Source organism: Polypterus senegalus, chromosome 1 (assembly GCF_016835505.1).
Source record: "Polypterus senegalus isolate Bchr_013 chromosome 1, ASM1683550v1, whole genome shotgun sequence".
NCBI classification, from domain to species: domain Eukaryota; kingdom Metazoa; phylum Chordata; class Cladistia; order Polypteriformes; family Polypteridae; genus Polypterus; species Polypterus senegalus.
This window is the reverse complement of record NC_053154.1, coordinates 247,087,203-247,109,697: the sequence shown is the minus strand read 5'-3', so window position 1 is coordinate 247,109,697 and position 22,495 is coordinate 247,087,203. Positions and strand designations below refer to the sequence as shown.

At 39.8% G+C, this 22,495-nt stretch overlaps 1 protein-coding gene across 3 annotated transcripts in view; it reads right to left on the bottom strand.

The window, feature by feature from the left end:
- Positions 1–22,495, bottom strand: part of fam13c (family with sequence similarity 13 member C) — a 152,851-nt gene that overhangs the window by 111,044 nt on the left and 19,312 nt on the right. For all 3 annotated transcript variants that reach the window (XM_039771523.1, XM_039771515.1, XM_039771506.1), the window contains exons 4-5: positions 19,030–19,210; positions 15,298–15,439 (exon numbers count right to left, since the gene is read on the bottom strand). In XM_039771523.1, the coding sequence (XP_039627457.1) occupies positions 15,298–15,439; positions 19,030–19,210 (323 nt within the window). The remainder of the gene's footprint in view (positions 1–15,297; positions 15,440–19,029; positions 19,211–22,495) is intronic.

Here is a 22,495-nt window from a genome sequence, read left to right as displayed (position 1 = left end):
TATTTGGGGCACAACTATTGAGATATTCTAGGAAGAAGGATAGAAAGTTTTACCATGAAACACAGAATGGCCAATCAAAATAGAGGACTGCAACCAGTTCCACAAGGACAGTGTGTTTAAACCTGCCAAAAACTTATGAAACATAAAAGGACAGCAGAGTGAGAACAGTGTGACCAGTGTCAAGGGTGTGTTCCACTGAAAGTAAAGCTTTCTTGGTAGAATGGAAGTGCAGGCTGTACAATTTAGACCAGCAAGATCATTGCCTATAATGACAAAGTTTGGAGGGCGACATTTTTTTTAAACAATGACGACTTGTAAACACTCAGATTAAAAAAAGCTGTATGACTACTATTAACCCAATTATAACATTGTAGTTCATTGTATGGCAAACACAGTCACTCTAACATGCAATTACATTGTTTTATATTATGTTTGGTCATAATTGAGACATATACAAACTACCACCACAGTGGTAGCGCTGCTGCCTCACAGTAAGGAGACCCAGGTTCGCTTCCTGGATCCTCCCTGCGTGGAGTTTGCATGTTCTCTCTGTGTCTGCTTGGGTTTCCTCCCCCAGTCCAAAGACATGCAGGTTAGGTGCATTGGCGATCCTAAATTGTCCCTAGTGTGTACTTGGTGTGTGGGTGTGTGTGTGTGTGTGTGTGTCCTGCCCAGGGATTTGTTCCTGCCTTGCACCCTGTGCTGGCTGAGATTGGCTCCAGCAGGCCCCTGTGACCCTGTGTTAGAATATAGCGGGTTGGAAGATGACTGACTGACTGACAAGCCACCACTGTTACAGGTTCTTCCAAATCTCAGTTTGGCCGTGGAGGCAATCATAGGCTACAACACAGCTAATGATTATAGTAATAATAATCCACAAATTGGCCCAACCTAAGAAACCCAGTTGCAATAAAATAAAATTAAGCAATCAAAATGGCAACAGGACAGCAGCTCTTAAATACTTTGCTAAAGGCTGACTTCATTCAAACTAACTTATAATCATCTCCCAAATGGGCTTACAATTAAACTTGCCTAATGTTGTTCTGTGTTGTTTCAAAACCATGTATGACATTGTGCATTGATTGGATAGTTACATTACATTATTTACATACTGTAAATTAGTGAAGAGGGGGTAAATATCACTCATGGGTAAATGTTAAGGGATAATCATTACACTTCAGTTTCATTGAATTCTGTAATTATATTAAGCTTGTCAGTTTATTTCATTATCCTCAGTGAAATGTATATGTTTTTGGAGCTACTCTGGTATTATTTTAAATTGTTACCTGAGACAATCTTCAACACAGACATTGCTGTAAGAAATCAAATGTTCCCTTCAGTATTCTTAAATTGTAAATTCACTGTTTGGAAACCAAACCCTTCGTATTTCATTTTCTTCTACCTCGTGTCTACAGGTTTCTTCTCTAGCAGTGATGACTGCACACAAAGCAAAGGAGGTGGCAAGACACCATTTACAGCTTTATCTTGGGCAGCAAAAATGCTTGAGCTGGCTCTGTGCACTACAAAGGATCTTGCAGGTCTTTAACTAAAAAAATAACTGTTAGTATATTCTGCCCTATAGTATATTTGTTAGAAGCTTGTTTCCCTTCCATTGCTGTCCTGTTCCTCTTCGAGATAACAATCTCTGTGATAATCAAATTTCATGCATCACTTCATAATAAAATATGGGACAAAATATCAAAAAGCAAATAAAAATATTTTTGTAGATCCATTATTTGATGAATAACTTGTTCCAGTATACTATAACTTTTTTTTTATAATTTTCAGAGGGACTGCGAATGGAATACACCTTCTGATTTCTCCTATTGAGGATGGAAACTAACACCTGAGTCAGCTAATTCTGAACCACTGCTCTGAAGATGACTGCTACTAGTGTGCAATTTTTTCATGTTGGATGTCATTCTCTCCCACAGTCTTGCCAATGCTGACCTTCTCAACTCATCCATGAAAAAGAAATAAAATGCCCTAGATGCCTCTGACAATCCCTCCTGTCCCTTCAAATGGTGTGCCAAAATATCACTGTAGTCATCTACAAGTAATTCTTTGTGGGCTCACCAAAGTTCTTTGCCCACTGTCATATTTTACTGAATGTAAAAAGGTCCAGAAAACAGCAGTGAGGCACAGAAGAAAGCACAGAGGCAAAGGAGAACATCTTTGCCAAATCGCAAACCAAAAGGTAGGTAGAGCTTTGTTACAATAACCAGTAATCAAAATATCAAGTTGCTGGGTTTGGTCCTGTCTCGGACAGAAGTGACTGTTTTGGGGATTTTTTATACTGGTGCACCAATGACCTCACAGCAGCCCCAGTGCATTATGGGAGAATCCCAATATAAAAGGATGACACAAATGCCACAAAATGGCAACACCCATTGTCAAATCAAAATGAAGTCAGAAAGGACAGCAAAAATTAATCAGCTTCAAAATGCATGCTGTAAGTAATATTCTGACACCAGAACTGGACTCAGAAAAACCCAAGAAAAATGAAAAACAAACTAAAATCATAACACACATCCCCCTCTCAGCCTAGTGATACCCTTAAATACACTAAAGCAGGACTATGATGAAGAATATCATGCCAACAGTACAAGGAAGGTCACTTTCTTTAAACTTGACAGCTCCCTTACTTTGCATTATTTGTGTGGGTCCCTTGGGACTGTCCATAAAGTGTTTCAGCTTTCAAACTCAACTCACCAACAAGTGGGTATCAAATGGCAGTTCACACATCATTTAAACCAAATGCCCAGAACCATATCACCTCATAATAGATAAGATGACTAAAAAATCTATCATTGACTCCTGGTATGTTAGAAGGATTGTACCCTGAAATGGACTGGTATCCCATTCAGGGATGGCTGCTTTCTTGGACCTTTTGCTAAAGGTTAGGCTTAATTGCAAGTAACCCTGAAACTGAACTAGCATGAATAAATGAAAATAAGAAATTTACCCAGGCAGTTTATGCATACTCGTTATTTATATAAATAGCCATATGACAGACTGGCATTGGGTCCAGGCTTGGTTCCAAACTTGGTGCCAGGATACAGTATGGATCTCTGTGAGAAATAGATGAATTTCAACTGGAAAAAGATATTCTTCTAAAGATAAATACTGCCATCTAATGGACAAAAGTAGTGTTTTGCTACAAGTTCAGAGAACTCGGCTATCTATGGGCATGTGCTTTTAACTTTTTAATCTTCCAAACAGCAAAAATTTACTCTAGTGGTTTGTGAAAAATAATTTCTTTTGGTTATAATTTGCTTTCTCTTGATTATCATTTTGAATATGTGCAATCCAGTAACAGTTTAATTCTTTGAAAATTTGTAGAGATTCTGGAACATTCTCCTTAAAGGACATAAAATGGGTTAGCTTTGTCCCTAAATCATGGAAATATGCAGTACAGCAGGAAGGCATGAGAGCAAGAACTTATTAAATGGTCGATTTTCATCTGTATGTTCAATGAAAATAAAAAATACAATTTTAAATATTATAAACTAAAATGCTTCTATCACACTTTCCCTAGTACAGATTTAGAGAAACAGCTAAACATATGCCTAACAGTATTACTTACTACATTCACTTTCCCAATATATAGACAACATAAGATCCATGGAACAAGACTCATTTAACACCTCACTAAGGATTGCTAATTTTAGGAGATTTGGCAACCCCCAGGACTAGAGTTGGCAATGACAACCATCTGACCCCTTCTTGGTAGTGGTTACTGACAGAAAATGGCACCTATGGAATCTAGTGGGCATGTTTTATTTATTTACATGAAGCTGAGTATAGTCCAATACCAAAACACCCACACCTCACTGTTATGTTTCATCCAGCATTTCTCCAAGGCAGGGGTTCGATGTTATTTTTCTTGTCTGTTTTGTTTAATTTTGTAGTATTTCTTTGTATTAATGTTTCTTTTCTTTATTATATATATTATTGTTTGTATTTATTTGATTATGTCCCGTGTGTTTTGTTGGTGGTTCCCCAAAGGGCGGGGCCACCTGCCAGTCATCGCCAGGACCTGGCCTCCACCCTAGATATTGGAGGGCTGTCCATAGTTCCTGGCAGTTCATTTCAAACACATTAGGGAGTGGAGTATTTTTTGTGTTAAACTGTGCTTTTTGCTTTTGCTTTGGGATTTCCTGGACTTTTTGACCCTGTGCTCTGTTTTCAAATTTGACTTTGCATTCTGTATTTGGACTTTGTTTGCTTTGGATTGACTTGCCTTCTCAGGCAATTCATTTGTGTTTTTAGGAGCTTCATGCATTGTTAAGCCTTTTGTTAATATAAACCTTTCAAGGCCCTTTTTGTCTCTAGTCAAGATTTTGATAGTATTCCCCCTAAGAGGGCAATCCTTGAAGGTGCTTTTGGAACTTCTGTGTTGTTGGTATTCTCATGTCAAAAACAAGGTGGAGAACAGACATATTGGTGTTGCCTTGTTCTTGTGCTATTTGTTGCTCGACTTGTGATGCAGAATAAACCCAGCACAGACAGAAGTTTAAATGTACACATAGAAGAGCAGATGTTAATGGGAACAACAACAGAAAGACTGATGAAATTAAAAATTACATATGAGCAATCTGGGCTGTAGATACTTTTCACCCACTGATTAAATAAGACATCCTTTAAAAATGTTCAATAGCCAAATCTGTGTTTTAAGGTTCTTTGTGATTTTTGTCCTGGCCTTCAGATTCAGATACAAATATGCTATCTCCGACTGATATGGGGATGGACTATAGTGGACTATGAATACTTATGTGCTGTGTGCTTCCTATATGTCATGCATGTATTGATTAGATATACAATACAATAGTGACCATAGTGTATACTTGAAAAACAAAGGAAAGTTAAGAGTTAATGATATCTTTGTCTAGTAATTACTCTGATTACTCTTTGACACCCCACTGGCCTAAAAATGCCACAGGGAATTGAATGAAAGACATACACACACCTGTATGTAATTGGTTTACTTCAGGTTTAGGCACACATTAGGAATTAAATACATTTATGATTAAGAGATATAAGGAGTGAATAAAAAGTTGTACCCAACCCCTGCTTGACTGCTGTACACTCTGTTTATGGTCTGAGTAACTGAGTGATAAATGACACGTACAGTCAGACCAGGTTTCACCTGTGATTTCTGTCAGCAAAAGATTTTGCAGTCTGACACCTGATTAACAGATAAACAGATAAAGGTTAAAACGGGAAATTATAAGTGAGGTGGGGTCCCCCTTTCACACCTCATGACAAAACACCTATTCTTATAGTCTACATTTTTAAAATTCATTTTTCTAAATTGTAAAGGAGAGTTGACTTCTAAATGTAAAAACTCTTACTAACTAGAAAGGGTAAGGAGGAATAAAATCACAATATACAGGATAATTACAGGTTTATCTAACATTTCAATCATTGCTGACAGAATATAATTATTAAATAAAGTCATATATTCTCCACAGTATACACACCCCAGCTTTTTGTAAACTCCAAATGTATTTTGTTTTAATAACCTTTAAAACGGGCTTAATCAAGATTAAGTCACTCATGTCTGCCTCAGAATATTTTCCCTCTCAACACAATGTTGTGGTTTGAGAAAATAAACATCAATTAAATCAAAATTTAAAAGATGTTATATTATTTATTGACTTCATTTATTTATTGACTTTTAAGAAAGAAGCCACCCACACAGAGAAAGACCTTTAACAACACAGCCCTTATAATTTGAAATGATTTGCCCACTAATGTGAGGGCTGCCTCACTGTCTATTTATTGAAAAGAATATTTTCAAGATGTATCACACTAAGAAAGAATTCTGCTGCGAAAGCTGCCAGAGACTGCCATGCCCAGGTTCCCCTGTGGGCTTTGTTGCTAGGCACTGCCACATGGACTTTCCAGTTAATTGCTGTATAAAATGAAGTTCACTAGCAGTTATACTTAGTTGGACTTTGAACTTTACATTGCAGCATTTTTAAATTCTTGGCATTTTCACATTCAGATTTATATCTTTTCAGTGACATTTTTTATAGTGCCAGTAAAATCATCACTGACCTAAAAATGTACTCAATGCCAACTCTGCTAACTTGATAATGATTCTCACATCACTCATAAGCATTCATCCATCCATTTTTCCATACCGGCTTATCCTAAGTAGGATCATGGGGAAGATAGAGGCTAACCCAGCAAGCATTGTGAGCAAGGCAGGAACAAATCGTGGACAGGGTGCCAGCCCACTGTAGTGTGAACACACTCACACACAAACACACACAAGGGCTGATTCAGCAATGGCAATTCATTAAACTCGACAGTCTTTGGACTGTGAGAGGAAACCAGAGCACCTGGAGGAAAGCCACACGAAAATGAGGGGACCATACAAATGCCACACAGGGATCACCCTGGGTACAGACCACATTCTTGGAATTCAATGCAGGAATTTTAGGTGCTGCAAGGAGAAATGGTTAAGCATCACATGTTAAACATGATTCTAGGAAAAGTGTCACTACTAACATCTCAATGTAATATCTAGGTTATTTACATATGCACAAGTTATGTTTGTTGTTTTGTGTCTTCTTTTAACTAGCATATTAATTTGTAATGTATGTATGGAGTTTTTAATATAAAAGCTTTTGTAACAAGCTGAATCCTATAATAAAAGCAATTTATACAAATTTGTTATAAGTATTTTTTTTTATTTCATTAACACAACAGTAAAGTACAATAAAATATAGGTATGAATCAAAAATATAATGGTATGGCTGGAAAAGAGTGCTCTACCGATATTATTCAGAGGTAAGTAAGTGCCAGAATGCACAAGGACAACATTCCTGACCATGTATTTCAGTCTAATTCTAAAATGTTCCCAAAATTGCCATCTTTGCCTGTGGGAACTCTGTTGTAGATTGCACTGTATGTGAAACATTTCTGTGCAGTTAATGATAATAAGTGATAAAGGTGATATGGAATCATCAGATAGAAAATCCAGCAGCACGTAGGCAGCCAGATGGCTGAGGTCTCCAGGACTAGGACTTTATTTTTCACTTTCTCTTGTATGATTTCAATCTCCACCATTGTCAAATAGCCGTGCTGGTTTCCATTTAAGTTTAATCAGTTCTACCTTGTTCTTTGTGTATTGTACCAGTTCTGTATTTAGTAATTAATATAATCTGTATTTCAATTTTAAGTGCAAATTGTTCACAATGCTCTATACCTACACTCAGTAAAGAGCGCTATACGAAAACAAAACAAAAAAAAAGTAGAACTGGAAATAAGTACATTATTCTGTGCTACAAAGTATAGCAACAATATATTGAACTAAACTGAAAAATGTTGGGCGTTTCACCTCTAAACACACTTGTTTCTGTATAACGTTGGGTCCAATTCATTTTGCTATTCGAATCTGATCAGTGTTGATTATCCTTATTTGTAGCTCATGATTTCAACAATAGGATTTATTTTGTTGTTTCAATAACTACAAATGTGTAAATTATATATATCCAATCTGTTAGTCTTCAGTACACTACACAAAACTGTTACTAGTTGTACTTTCATTAAAAGAGGTAGTTTTAGTCATGCTATACACCTCGGGACCACTGCATTTAAAACGAGTACTACATTATATTGCAGATGTTATGTTTTGAGACCAAATCAATTGGCAACAATAATGACATATAATTGTGGCTAAATAAACAGTCTCTAGCCTCTTTATTATATATACTCGTGCTTGTAAAGAGGTAAGAACATGACCTTAACCATTGCCCATTTAATTCTGTGGTTATCCCCAAGCAAATACATTGAGAATTATTAACTAATCTTCTGTCAAAACAACAGTATAGCCATTGCACAATATTTTACTTAAAACTGAACCAGAGCTCGGAACTTTGTAAAGAGGCTAGAGCTTACTTTGAACACGCCACATTATTGTCATAGATAAAAGTACACCATTACACGTTAGAAATGGTATGTATTACTCTCTTTCAGCAGACCCTTGGCATAGCCACTCATAAATACTCTTTGAACATTGTGTAGAATTCACAAGGGAAAGAAAACACTCAGCCGGTGCACCACTTCTAGTCTCTTTATCTTGCCAAAAGATCTCTGACGCCCGCTCTGAGCAATTGACAATGGAATGACCAATAGAAATACAAAGCATCACCTGCTTAATGCAGTGATTGGTTAAGATGAGGACAGTTGCTATCCATCATGGAGAGAGAGTCAGTGTGTAGTGCTGCAAAATTCTCCAGGTTTACAGTTTTCTTTACAAATTGGACTGTCTTCAATGTAAAACTATGGTCACAAAAACAAAAGTCACAAGCAGCATTTTGGGCTACCTTTAGTTTAGAATATTTTCTTAAAATTTTTAAAGAAATTGGCTTGAACGAGCAGTCAAGTTGCCTGATCTCCTTGAGTCTTATAGTCCAGGGAGGCCTGGTTGGAGTAACAGTATGGCCAGTCCTATTTTCTCTTTCACATAGCAATATCGTGTACATGGGGTTTATTTTATCAATGACAATTCTGCTCTGACTTGGTGTGTGTATGTCTCGCAACAAATGCTCTAGGATCTCATGGTCCTAAACTTAATTACCGACTATAAGCATGGATGGTTTTATGTTACCACTGTAATAAATGTAACCTGTGAAAGGCATATTGTGTGATATTTTCATGGAAGGACGGGATGGTGGACAAGACTATGAAAAATGGGGGCCACTTCAAGAATGAGTAAACCTGTAACAACTTTTGAAAGATTGGTGATGCCCAAGGGCAGATCTACCTTTAGGGCGTTCTTTTTGCATGTTCTGTGGCTCGTGATGGCAAAGGACCTTTTCACCGAATCCCCGCTTGATGAAACTATTGTGTATCTGTGTGACAAAATCAGCTGGGGGAACACACCCCCCTGGAAGGCACTTGATGAAACAATTGAGTATCCATGCGCCAAAAAACATGAGTGGGAATAACTGCACAGCATTAAACAACAAGTGGTCCAAGTGCTTCATTGTCAAAGGTATAATCGACACTCAGTTAAGGGACTCGATTCATGAAGTCACCTAGGGGCCTTTGGGGGGCTTAGTTTGCACTTAGCAATGCCCCTCTTTAAGTGTGTGTACTATTCATCATTCAAGTCGGAGACAGTTGTACCTGACCCATTAAAAAAAAACAGGGAGAGAAAAGTCGAAGGTAAAGCTTACCTGAAAGCGAACCGATCTGCCTATCAGACATTCCGAGTCAAGATTCAAGGGTGAAGTAAAGCTTTAAAACCCAAGGTACAAACACAATATGGGCAAATGTAAAAATTGGCAAAACCTGCACTAGAATGCTTAAAGGGTTATTTCACATAACTTGGCTCATTTTCCTGATTTTGCTCTGGTCCTCCAGTGAACCTGAAATGGATTAAGTGAGTTTGAAAATACTGTCTTATAACATTGCATCTTTCTTTCTTTTACACTCTTCTAGCCCCCATAGCATTTTTATGATGCATTTTGTGTTACAAAACGTGACACTTTTCAAATCATAAGCTTAAAATGACTATATGCATGGTTAGCGAGTGACACACAGATGCGAGTAGGAGGCAGCTAAAGGGCTCAATTAATTGTAATAAAACATCCGACCAGGAGGCGACGGAGTGCGCTGACTGTCTTTCTCAGTTTCCAATAGACCTTTCCCAGGAAATCCTGCAAGGTTCCGGCGCCTCTGAAGACGTCACTTCCGAAGCCGGCCCCTTTGATGACGTCACTTCTGGTTCTGGACCCTTTGATGACATCAGTTCTTCTCAAGACCTTTAAAGTCTCCATCTTAGGCTACTATTGCTAGGTCTGTTTTGGACTCCGTGATATGCACATCGTGTATTTGATTCAGAAAACCCTTTTGCAGCTAGGAAAAACAATATACAGGTGGCTGCCACAAACCTTTATAATGTCTTGGACTCATTTATATGACAGTGGCGTAGCCGGCAGGATGAAGTCCCAGAATAAACCGGAGCTCGGACATGTAAATAACCAGGTAGGAAAGTACCGGGGCCGAGTTTCTGGGGGGGAGGGGGAGTGCGTTTGGGGGTCAGGAAGGACTCAGGGCAGGCTCCGCTCCTCAAATACAACCCCGGGCTTATAACTTATCAAATGGAGAATGTGAAGGGGAAATACAGGCGTAGGCTGGTTTCTGGGGATGAAACAAAAAGGGCTTATTATGTTCTCTTGGAGGAGAGAGCTGAGCCGCCCATTGGGACTGAGGTCCCAGATAAATATGGGCTATCCCCAGTCCAGCAGGCAAAAATAATAAAAAACTGGATACTTGATCCAGAGAGATCAGTCCAGGAGCAGGCTATGGCCCTCTGGCAGCAGGTGGCTGTGTGGCTAAGGCCATTTGAATTAACCACCTGGCAGATAGTTCAACAGGTAGCCTGTCTCCTCTTTTTAAAAGGCATCCCTAAAAACTTTGCCCAGCCAGAATGGGGTGAATTCCATTCTATGGAAGAGCTTATAAAGCTCTTGAAAACACCCAAGACAGTCTCAAAATCTGTGAGAGCAGAACGGTCCTCTAGTGGATTTCCTAGAGATCACGTTCTACTGAATAAGTCTCTTACACATACATCGGAGCCTGTTTCTGAGTTTCCGGGCCACCGGGCATGCGACCTACCCGGGAGCGAGGCGGGATGTAGGTGGAAGGGGGGAGATAGTTTGTGTGCTCTTGCCAACCCCCTGACGTGTTTAAATACAGGATCTGTAGTCATTAATGGTTGCCCTGTTTGATTCCGGCAGCAACGTTTCCATTGTTGTTTGCTGATATGTTTTACCGCGACAGAGAATTAAAAAAAGACCAGTATTAAATGTATTCACGGATGTACAACACCGCCCTGTGTTTCGTGAGTCAGGGAGGATCGCTAAAAAAGTTTCCCATAGCGGTCCACCCTAATCCTCCCTTCTCAGTGATTCTAGGGCAGGACTGGTCAGAAAATAAATGCGGTAAACTATTGACTACTCCTGATAAAAACTTAGGCCTCGTTATAGATGGGGATAACTCGTCTCAAGCTGTCTCCACAACGTGTACACAGCCGACGTAGAGAGATACAGAAGCCCACAAGGAGGACAGGGAGATTCCTGGTTCGTCGCAAGTGAATATGCCATCCACCCGCGCCTCGACGATTCGGGAGAATCCCCTCCCCTTGAGGTCAGACCGGACCCTCTCTCCGACATTTCCTTTCAGTTTAAACAAACAACGGCTTCTTTTAAAAGGGAGCAGTGGAATGATGACTCCCTAAAATTTGCAAAAAATGCAGTAGTCCTTGTCAACGGCCAATGCACACCCGCCCATGCCACAAGGACCTCACTTTGTAATAAAAAATTATCTATTATATTGGGTCGTGGAACATGGGGCGGAGGTTCAGAAACTGTTGTTAATTCCACGAATTTACCGGCAGCAGGTTTGTGAATTAGCTCACGCCCACCTCCTAGGAGGCCATTTAGGCTCCTAAAAAACTTTAGAGCAGATTAAGCTCAGATTTTATTGGCCGGGAATTAATGAGGAGGTTCGCTGTTTTTGTATTTCTTGTCCAGAATGTCAATTGCGGCAAATTCCTAGAAGGGACCGTGCTCCTCTGGTTCCTCTTCCCTTAATTGATGTCCCCTTTGAACAAATCGAGGTCAATATTGTAGGACCCTTGGAGCCCTCAGCCCGAGGACATAAATAAATATTAGTCCTTGTGAATTATGCGACCCGGAAGCTGTTCCCTTGCGCTCAGCTACATCTAAAGCAATCACACAGGAACTAGTCGGAGTATTTGCGCGTGTTGGTATTCCTAAAGAAGTCCTAACAGACCAAGGAACACCTTTTACCTCGGAGACGTTCAGGGAAACAGACCAAGTTACTGAAAATAAAGCACTTAAAGACCGTGGTGTACCATCCTCAAACCGACGGTCTAATGGAGAGATTTAATCAGACTCTCAAGCAGATGCTTCGCAAGGTGGTCAGCGGGGATGGGAGGAATTGGGATCAACTCCTACCCCTCGTTCTCTTTGCCTATCGGGAAGTCCCACAAGTCTCTACATGGTTCTCTCCTTTTGATTTGTTATACGGACGACAACCCCAAGGTACAGTATATTGGATATTTGGAAAGAACGTTGGGAAGGAGAGGCTCTTCCCTCTACAAATATTTTGGAATATATCGCACAGTTACGTGATAGATTTGAGAAAATTTGAACTATTTTAAAGTCATATGGAAGAGGCACAAGCAGCACAGGCCCGTTATTACGATCGTGGCACGACCCTTCGAGAATTACAGCCGGGGGATTGTGTCATGGTATTAGTTCCCACCTCTCATTCTAAATTACTCGCCCATTGGCAAGACCCTTATTGGCCGACTATTTGGTGAAACAACCCAATCGTAGACCAACTGAGCGGGTTTATCATGTGAACTTGCTGAAGCCATGGAAGGAGAGGGAACCAGATCCCTCCTCCGCTCAACCCTGCTCATTCTTTGCTCACATAGACACCCTTAATTTCTGCGAGGAATTAACTTATAGACAAAGATGGGAGCTAGAATCAGCTATCCTGTTCGTCTCGGAGGTGGTGAGTGAAAAACTCGGAAGGACCTCTCTGATTACGCACGACATAGTGACTGAACCAGGGGTTATAGTTCGAGAGCGCCCCTATAGACTTCCTGAGGCAAAGAAAACAGAAGTGCAGCTGGAAATCAAGCGGATGCTGGAACTAGGAGTGATTGAGGAAAGTTGTAGTCTCTGGTCCAGCCCAATTGTCTTGGTTAGTAAGCCTGACGGCAGTTGGAGGTTTTGCAATGACTTCCGTCGGCTTAACCAGGTCTCCCTTCTTGATGCTTATCCCATGCCTTGCGTGGATGACCTCCTCGAGAGACTTGGACAAGCTGAATTTTTGACATGACAAAAGGGTACTGGCAGATTCCTTTAACAGACTCCGCGAAGGTCAAGACCGCGTTCAGCACTCCTAGCGGACACTGGCAGTATCGTGTTTTTCCATTCGGGTTACACGGGGCTCCTGCAACTTTCCAGCGTCTGGTGGACAAAGTGCTCCAACTCTATAATGCGTATAGTGCTGCCTATCTGGATGATGTCGTCATCTATTCCAGCACATGGAAGGAACACATACAGCAGGTCACTGCAGTATTGCGGACACTAGGAGAAGCCGGGTTTCGTATTAATCCCAAGAAATGTTTCTTTGGATTGAAAGAAGCTGAATATTTGGGCTACCTGGTGGGTCGGGGTACTGTGAAACCACAGTGTTCAAAAATAGATGCCATTGTTAAATGATCCCGTCCGTGAACCAAGAGGCAAGTCCAAGTCTTTCTCGGGTTGACCGGGTACTACCGCCGGTTTATACCTTGGTTTTCAGAAAGAATGGCGCCCTTGACTGATCTTACAAAGAAGAGGGTTCCTAATCATGTGGCATGGACTGACAAGGCGGACACTGCATTTAGTGACTTAAAACTGGCTCTTATGTCAGCACCAATATAAAAGCTCCTAATTTTTCTCTCCCTTTTATTTTCCAGTCGGACACTTCGGACACAGGCCTGGGTGCTGTGCTGAGCCAAAGCTTTGATGGTGTTGAACACCCCATTATGTCCCTGAGCCGGAAACTGTTGGATTGAGAGATTAGGTATGCAGCGGTGGGAGGGGAAGTCCTTGAGATCAAATGGGTGATTACACCCTACCACTTGGGCCAGGAGTTCACTCTAGTGACAGATCATGCTCCTTTACAGTGGATGGCCCTTCACAAGGAGTCGAATCCACGGGTCACTAGGTGGTTTCTTGACCTTCAACCTTACAAGTTTTCACTTATTCATCGTAAGGGTTCTCTCCATGCCAATGCTGGTGCTCTCTCTCATGCCCACAACCTCTCGGTGCAGGACTCCCGACCCAATGGGTCTGGGCTGAGGAGGGGGCCTTGTCACACACGTGCGAATAGGAGGCAGCTAAAGGGCTCGAGTAATTGTAATAAAACATCCGACCAGGGGGCAGCAGAATGTGCTGACTGTCTTTCTCAGTTCCCGACAGACCTTTCCTGGGAAATCCTGCAAGGTTCCGGCGCCTCTGAAGATGTCACTTCCGAAGCCGACCCTTTGATGACGTCACTTCCGAAGCCAGCCCCTTTGATGACGTCACTTCTGGTTCTGGCCCCTTTGATGACATCAGTTCCTTTCAAGACCTTTAAAGTCTCCATCTTAGTCTACTATAGCCAGGTCTGTTTTGGACTCTGTGATATGCACATCGTGTATTTGATTCAGAAAATCCTTTTGCAGCTGGGAAAAACAACGGGTGGCTGCCCCAAACCTTTAGAATGTCTTGGACTCATTTATATGACACTAGGAGAAAACTGGGTTAGCCTTTAAGGATCAAAAGGTCTGTTTCTCAAAAACAGTAATTTAGAGAATTAGTAAAATATTTACTTGAATGACAAATGAGAAGCAGCATGAACTGCTCATGAACCAGCAGCACATACAGTGCAGTACCTGCACTTCTCAGGTCTACAGATTGCCCCTGCATATTGAGTAGAGGCTGAGGTCAATACAGAAACTGACGGCGCTGTCAGTACTATACAGTCCTCCTTCTCAATCTCCCATTTTTCTCATGGTTTATCTAATCATATTACCTTAACTTTGTTGTAGTAAGAGTCTTCTCAACAAGGAATGTGTTTAAAGGACATACAGCTGTTATATTTTAACTTGTTTTATCTCTTAAACAGAATGGTATTTTGACAGTTAAAGTGATAAAAACAGACAATTCCACAGTACTACTTGTGCTGTTCCTTTTATGCATATGTAATCTTCCAGAGACACATTGTCACTCAGCATACACAGTAGAAATGGTGGTACTTGGGAATGGTAAATGATATGTGCCCCTCCTGCAGTTGTCTCTTTCCCTTAACACGGCTAAAATTTTTCATGGGACTCAAAGTAAATGTAATGTTATTACACAAGGTGTTTAATACCCCCCCATTGGCAAAATAAATAAATGTACAGACACATTCTATTAGGAAATACCACACAACCTTGTCTGCTAGCACCTCTGAAATATCCAAGGAGAAATCAAAGCAGCTACAAATAACTTAAAGAGTGTGCAGCATGCATGTAAAACATAACACCCAAATGGAAATGCTTCTGCACCATGGAAGTAGTCCACCATTTCAAAAGTGAGTGGCATGCATTAGTTGGAGACAATTACGATTGGTAGCGTCCCTGCTTTAAAACTAATCACACGCTCCTTCTCCTTCAATGTGAAACAAAATGTTTTGTTGCCAACAACAAATTAAAACTGAGCACCATACCTCCATGACCTGTTGCTCGGTGTACACTTCTCGTCTGACCTCTGCTTTGTCTTCCACAATATCGGAAAAGTTTCTCAGAATGTGCAACAGGATCTGATTACAGAGCAGCTGCTCTTCTTGCATGTTGGATCCAAATGGAACACTGTAGAAGGGAAAGCACATCCAAAATATATTGTGAAATGGTACGATTTTATAAAAAAAAACAACTTGTATATATGAAACAAAACATAGTATTTCACAATTAACATTTCTTGGTATATGGTATCATAATGCATTTTTCCATCAAAGTCCTAATTGTTTATCTTTAAAGTACACTAGTGTACATAGCTATAAATCGATCCATTGGATGAGGCCATCTTTTCCAGTTCAGGGCCATAGAGAGCCCACCCTGATGTCAGTGGTTGAAAAACTTAACTACCTGGAGAATGTGCAAACTCTAAAAAGACAATGACCACCCAGAATTTAATCGGAGCCTTCGGGAGATGTGAGGCAACAGTTCTAACCGCTGCACCCTCACTTTTCAGATTTATTTTTAGATCTTTTTCACAGTGCCTGTTTGCTCTTTCTTGTTAGATTTCTTGAGGTTTCTAAGTGCAGAGCTTTGCAGTCTTTGTAGCTTTTCATCTGAATTGCAGTTGCCTGCAGGCCTCAAACGTAAAAACGTTTCCACATTCAAATCTCAATGTATAAATCCTAAACTTGGCATAAAGCCACGCATATTTCCACAGTACCTCATACTCTGTTGTACATAAGTTCTTCGCTCGGTTTTGCAGACTGGCAGCACCCAGCGTCAAAGCAGTGCTACTGTTCCTGTGTGGTAATCCTTTCTTTTTTAGATCAACATCCCTGACACGGCTTTATAAATACGCTGAAATTAACCGCATATTGTTTGTTAGTTTAATGCATCTGATTGTAATTAACCAGTAACAATATAAAGGTCCATGGAATGGTCAAACTATTCTAAATACAATAGCTGCTTAAGCGTTGTTACTCTCACTGCACCCTCTTCTTCTTCCAGTTGCTCCCGTTAGGGGTTGCCACAGTGGATCTTCTTTTTCCCTATTACTCTCACTACACCACTCAGAGTATTAATATCACTGCATCTGAGTGGGGAATCAAAGATCTACAGAAGCTGAGAAAGAGAATTATCGGTATACAGCAACAAGCACACACTGCATCAGCCATGCTGTCAATTGAATTGCTTTCACATGGCAAACGTTTCAAAGCCTATACGGACCTCGCAGTTCAGAAAGAGTTTCATCCCAAGAAATATAAACACACTCAATCAAGTGCTCCTTATAGAACTGCTTGCACTTATAAGTAGAATTACCTCACTGTAAATTTGCGATACAGTTATAATATTGCACAACCTGAAGCACTTCATAAAGCGTGTATTTACATATAATAACGATATCATTTAAAAATGAAATGCAGCAAAATATGTTTATTATATTATACAGATAAAACTTTAACTTAATTTAAATAATCTATATTGTCAATAATTAAACATGCCAGGACACTGTGCTGCAGCGCTAGCTATTAGCTTGCGCTCCGTTCACGGATTGTTCCTGCCTCGTGCTGTAATCCTGATGGGACTGGCATGACACTGCAAGGATAGATGGATAGAATAATTAAACACGTACTACGAAGATATTTCAATGTTCCTTAAAAGTTTTGAATAATCGGCGTTCAAAGCTTACAGATGGCTTAACATCTATTACAGAGCTGATTGTGTGGTGACTGGGTATTTGGAGAAAGAAAAGTAAGGACAGGAATTGGAGGTTAGTACGTTTGAAAGAGACAGTACTTCTGTACTAAAGCATTTCATCGGAGGTTGCACATGGCGCAACTTCTTTTTTATTTCGGGCACTGTGCAACTTTGTGAACTTGAGCTTTCGAGTTTCTCCGACACGCTATGTCACTTGATCGACTTCCTTTTGTTGTTTATACCACTGTTTAACCCAGCAAATAGTACGTTTTTCCTTCCCTCCACTTGGTATTCGCTGAAATTCTTATATTTTCCCCCGTGCTTTTCCCATTGTCATTTCACAGAAGGCTGATCTTAATGGCTATTTATATTGATTTGCATATTCAAAGAGGCATAATTCTGGGAGGAGTTGGGGCGGGACAGCAGGCGCGTGCACGAGTGTTACTTTTCACGCTAACCGGGATTTATGTAGCGGAAGAACGTGGAAAGGACATTTCGGCTTTTGTGGTTGCGTCATGTTATAGTGTGAATTCTACGCACGGCGTTATGCATGAGGCCCCTGGTCCGTTAAAATGCATGTATTGCCACAGATAAACTTGTTTCTGAGCACCAATGCGCTGATTTATGTTCCCTGGCAGAACAAACGTCTTGTTCACTTTGCTCTGCCCCTTGCTGTCACATGACATTTAGAAGTGTAAGAGCGGCTATTAAGAGTCCGCTACTCTCCTTACCAGAATTCGGCGTCGGTTCTTCTTGTCTTGCGGGCGACCTCGGTAGCGTAGCCGACTGAGTCTTCGATGTGTGGGAAGGCACAAAGAGATGGTCACCCCAGTTTTGTGGACTACTTGCCAGTTATATTTATTTCTTTAAGAACACAACTGTGGAGATACCAAACACTTCTCTTTTTTTTTATCACTCCCAACTCCACCCACCAAATTTCTCCTCCCTTAAACAATCTATCAATTAACTTTATTGAAATTTCCTGATATGAACTCCTGCTTACAGAAGCCCCTGAAGTGCGCACGGCCCTGAGACTTCGGAAAGTATCCGATATTCTACTACTGCAGGCTACTCCTCTTTTCCAGCTAGCGAATATCTACAAACATAAATTTCTCAACTTTAAAAAAGAGAACAGTTGACGTTAGAAACAGAGAGCTTAAGAATAACTGGAATGAGAAATATCTATTTGTACCCGTTTTAACAGAACTCGTATGTCAGCTCAGTGACGAAAGAGTACAGTTTGCGAAGTGACTTTAATACAAACTTTGACACAAATTTTCCAGCAGGCTCAGATGTTCGTACACGTAAAGTGTTTAAAAAGCCAAATTAAATCCACTGTGATTGAATGTTGTATAACAGTAAAATGTGAACATGTCCAAGGGGGTGAATACTTATAACAGAAACTGTAAAGAGTGAAGAAAATGAATCATAAGTTATAAATGTAAAGTCAGGTTTCTTACTAAAAAGAATGTAAACTAATAAAGGAATTAGATAAAAAGGTTCAGTTCTGAGAGGCCGCACTGGTTCCACCTGATTGTGGGATTAGAACCCCTAAAAAGAACGGGTAGCAACCTTCTCAATTCTTAATAGCCACAGCCATTCTGTGGATATGTGTGTCCTGTTTTAGGCTTAACAAACTCAGGAGCCTCATCAGGATCAGGACGTGTCCATATCGCCCTGAGAGCTTCACACTGCCTGCCCTGTCTGCTTGTGTTTCTTCTCTGTTTTCACAAGTGACAAATATTAAGACTTCCCTTTTCTGGTTCTTTCTTATATGAGTGTCACATTCTATTCACGTGTACCCTCTGGTAAGCCATACTCATTAGCACCATCACCAAACTGCAGAATACAAAATACACAGTTCACTTGGTATTTTAGCAACTTACAAGTTTTCAACAATCTCAAGACACTTGCTCCAAGTGGAAATTTAATTTTATGTTCTGTCTGTGTCATTTTTCATATTTCCACTTTCAGGTGTCTAAGAGAGAAATGATTTTACTCCATTACATGAAAAAGACACTTACTGAAAAATGCAGGGTCCAAATACTGTGGCCAGGTTCTCCATGGTCATTTGATTTACTTCGCTGTGAGATGCCACTTTAATGAGGAAGGCACCAATGAACTTAAGCAAATTATAATGTTCCTGGGGAAGACTCAACAAAACCATCTTTATTTGATGGTTTAGCGCAGGATCATCTTTATTGTCTGTAAGAGAAACAAGATCCAAGTCAGATGCTAAATGGAGTAAGCGAGACATTCTTAATCCAACTTCATCTATTTTACTGAACCAATTATAAAATTCAGAATTGTGGTGCCAGTCTCATACAGAGCCCACTCTTTCATATGAGTCTAGAATCACCAGGCGACCCGTTTCACACATGTCGGTGATATGGGAAAAAAGCGGCATGAGCACCACGTGTTGATGTTATCCTAAAAATCTTATTAAGTATACACATCAAAGTAGTGAAGAGGAACATTCATTTCATTTTTAAGAACTTCACTATTCTTAGCCATAAATGTACAAAGGAAGTTGTCTTCAATAACATTTATAGCATTATTTAGGAATACTGTTATGCCGTCTCACCGGCAAACCCACAATTTCAGGCTGATTAGAACAAAAGAATAACAAAAAAGAAGTGGAATCATCAAATGATCTGACCAGAAAAAGAAAAGAAAAAAGAAAAACCTAACATGTCAATTCCTCAGCGCAGAGTGGTCCCAGCAATAGTCGAGGCAAACAGAATCCTGTTTATATCTCTGCTACCACAAAATCCCTTTGTCACGACACAATTACCTTTAATCTAGAACGAGCAATTGCAAAAATCTATTTAACAAACTAGTGTCATAGTTTTAACCTCGTGAAAAGCAAAGTTTAACATCAACAGCCAGCCAGCACCCACTTTTCAGACAATGTACAATGTTTTGCTTTATAATCAAAGCACAATTACCAAATCTCATGATTCCCAATGCTGCAGACCAAAAAAAAATAAATGGTGTCAAGACAGCTTTAATTTAATTCAAGTTCTGTCCCTCAGGACAAAATACAGATAGATATTTCTATTATGATATTATTATGAAGTTTATAATAAAGCTTTGAGTTGTACTGATGTAGTAGTGTGAAATATTCTACCTTAGAAAATAAATAAATCATCTCTGTACTGTATATAAAATGCTAGAGTCCAGAAGAATGTTGGCGTTGGTGTTAACTGAAAGCTTATGACCTGATGCATTCTGGAAATTCAAAGAATTTCAGATAGTGGCAACCTCAACAAAGTGACCTATGGTCGGTGGAATACAAGATCAACAAAGATGGAGAAATGAATGGCAACAATCATAAAGAGAGTTTACTGTTGTTTATATCTAGCCTTTTCTTGGGTCACACAACCCTCTCCCATAAGAAGACAAGACGCTGAAACACATTGACAAGCAGGAAGTAATCCTTAATACAGGCCAGTTGAACAACAGACAGACATGATGGCTCTTAGGCATGCAAGACAAATTCCAGGATACAGAAAGCAAGAACAATCCAGAGGCAGAACTGCACAGCAACAAGCAGGAGGATCGTCAGTTATATTGAAATGTTTATTTTAGACCATGGGTCCACATGTTTCCAGTAGAATATGAAGTGTCTAGTAACATACACCTGGCAGGAGAAAAGTTAACAGGGAAAGTAGAAGGGCAGAGAACATTCCTCCTGATCTCACAATTATCAGTATTGAATGCCTTGGGCGACTGAAGATCTGTCTGTGGATAAAAATACCTATGATCACTCAGGGGAATAAAAAATAATAGCATTCTGACCTGACAAATCAGCCTTCATGTGTTCAGACCAGACACCAATTCAATTACAGGGACCAGAAAAAAGGGAGGAAGAAGATGATTTTAAAGATCTTTAAGGGAAGTGACACAATTCAGACTTTTGTCCATCTCATCCTGGATACTGTTCATGTTGGTAATGGACATTCACTTGAGTTTTTTTTTTTAAAGCAATAGACAAACACCAAAATAATAGATACCTTTATTATTCTTTTTCTAAACATTTCTCTACAGTGATCATTTCAACTAAGTTTTACATAAGGAGTGATTTTAGTAATTTATATGCAGATACTAATGCACTAAAACCATGCTTTCTAGCTTTTGGAAGAGACTATGACACTCATATGGATCATTTTGATTTGATACACAGGACAAAGAGTAAAAATATCAGTAAGTGGTAAAAATTATTTCATGTGCTGTGTTTGTAGGAGAAAGCGTTGCAGCCTCTGATTATTTACAGTAGGTTGTGGTTGAATGCTGAGCAGCAAGAATCTTCTCCTACCAATCAAAGAAGTGAGCTTATTTTAAGGCATAAAGCGAATTTGTCCAGGTGTGGATATTCCTGTCTTAGTGTTTGTTTCTAACATTTGCTGATTGCTGCAGGATATTTTGCTGATCCCTGCAATCTTAGCAAGCAATAGTGGGGATAAAAAATATCTGGATACATTTTTGATAGCATAGTACAAAACAAGTATATTTTGAAAGCTGTCCAAAAAGGTTTATTGTGTAGTGCAGGCCCCCTGTCTTCACTGGCTTTTTAACTAACACCAATGGATAATATGTAATTTTAGCCCAATATCATCAAACATCACACTTGTTTTAAAGACTGCAATGTAAACAGCACATCACAACCAGCAGTCTGAAAGTCATACTTTGCACTGAATAAGATTTGTAAAGAACCTCCCAATAAGGCCATCTGACTAGTTTGAAACTATCAGGAGAAAACTTTGAGGGGGATGAGACAAAAGTCACAGCTTCTAACATGCAACAGAATCGCAGTAACACCTTTCTGGTATCATGCTGTGAAAATTACAGCAATAACACAAGTCCCTGTCCTGAAGAGTGGCAAAATTTAAGTGTGAATGGTACCTGTTCCCACAACATCCACTGGAAAGTAATTTCCAAATCTGAACATCCTAAATAATCAGGCAATACTTTATATACACTGGGATCTTGAAACATAACCTCTCTTATGCAGCTTTATAGCCCACAGATGTCTTTCCTGATATCTGCTCATGAAGCTCCACTGATCCCATGTTTCATTTCAATTTTTCATTAACTTAGGAACCATATCCATTTTCAGCACTCCATAGATAGACAGATAGATGGATAGATGAAGAGATAGACAGACAGAACTTTATTTATCCCGAGGTGGGTAATTTGTCTTTTTACAGAAGCTCTTTAAATAAATTGAAAGCTAGACAAATAAATATTTTTTTTCTTTCTGGTTGTCGGAATTGTGTCCTGATTATAGTATATATATATATATATATATATATATATATATATATATATATATATATAGACAGATAGGGGGTGCTATCGCTCCCTTGAACCCCTGTCCATGACTCCAGACACCAGGTAAAAGTCCAATAGTTGACTTTATTTAGCTCAGCTAGCCGTCTGGGAGCTCCCACAATCCTTTTCTATTCCCTGACCTGGAAGTGTTCCCAA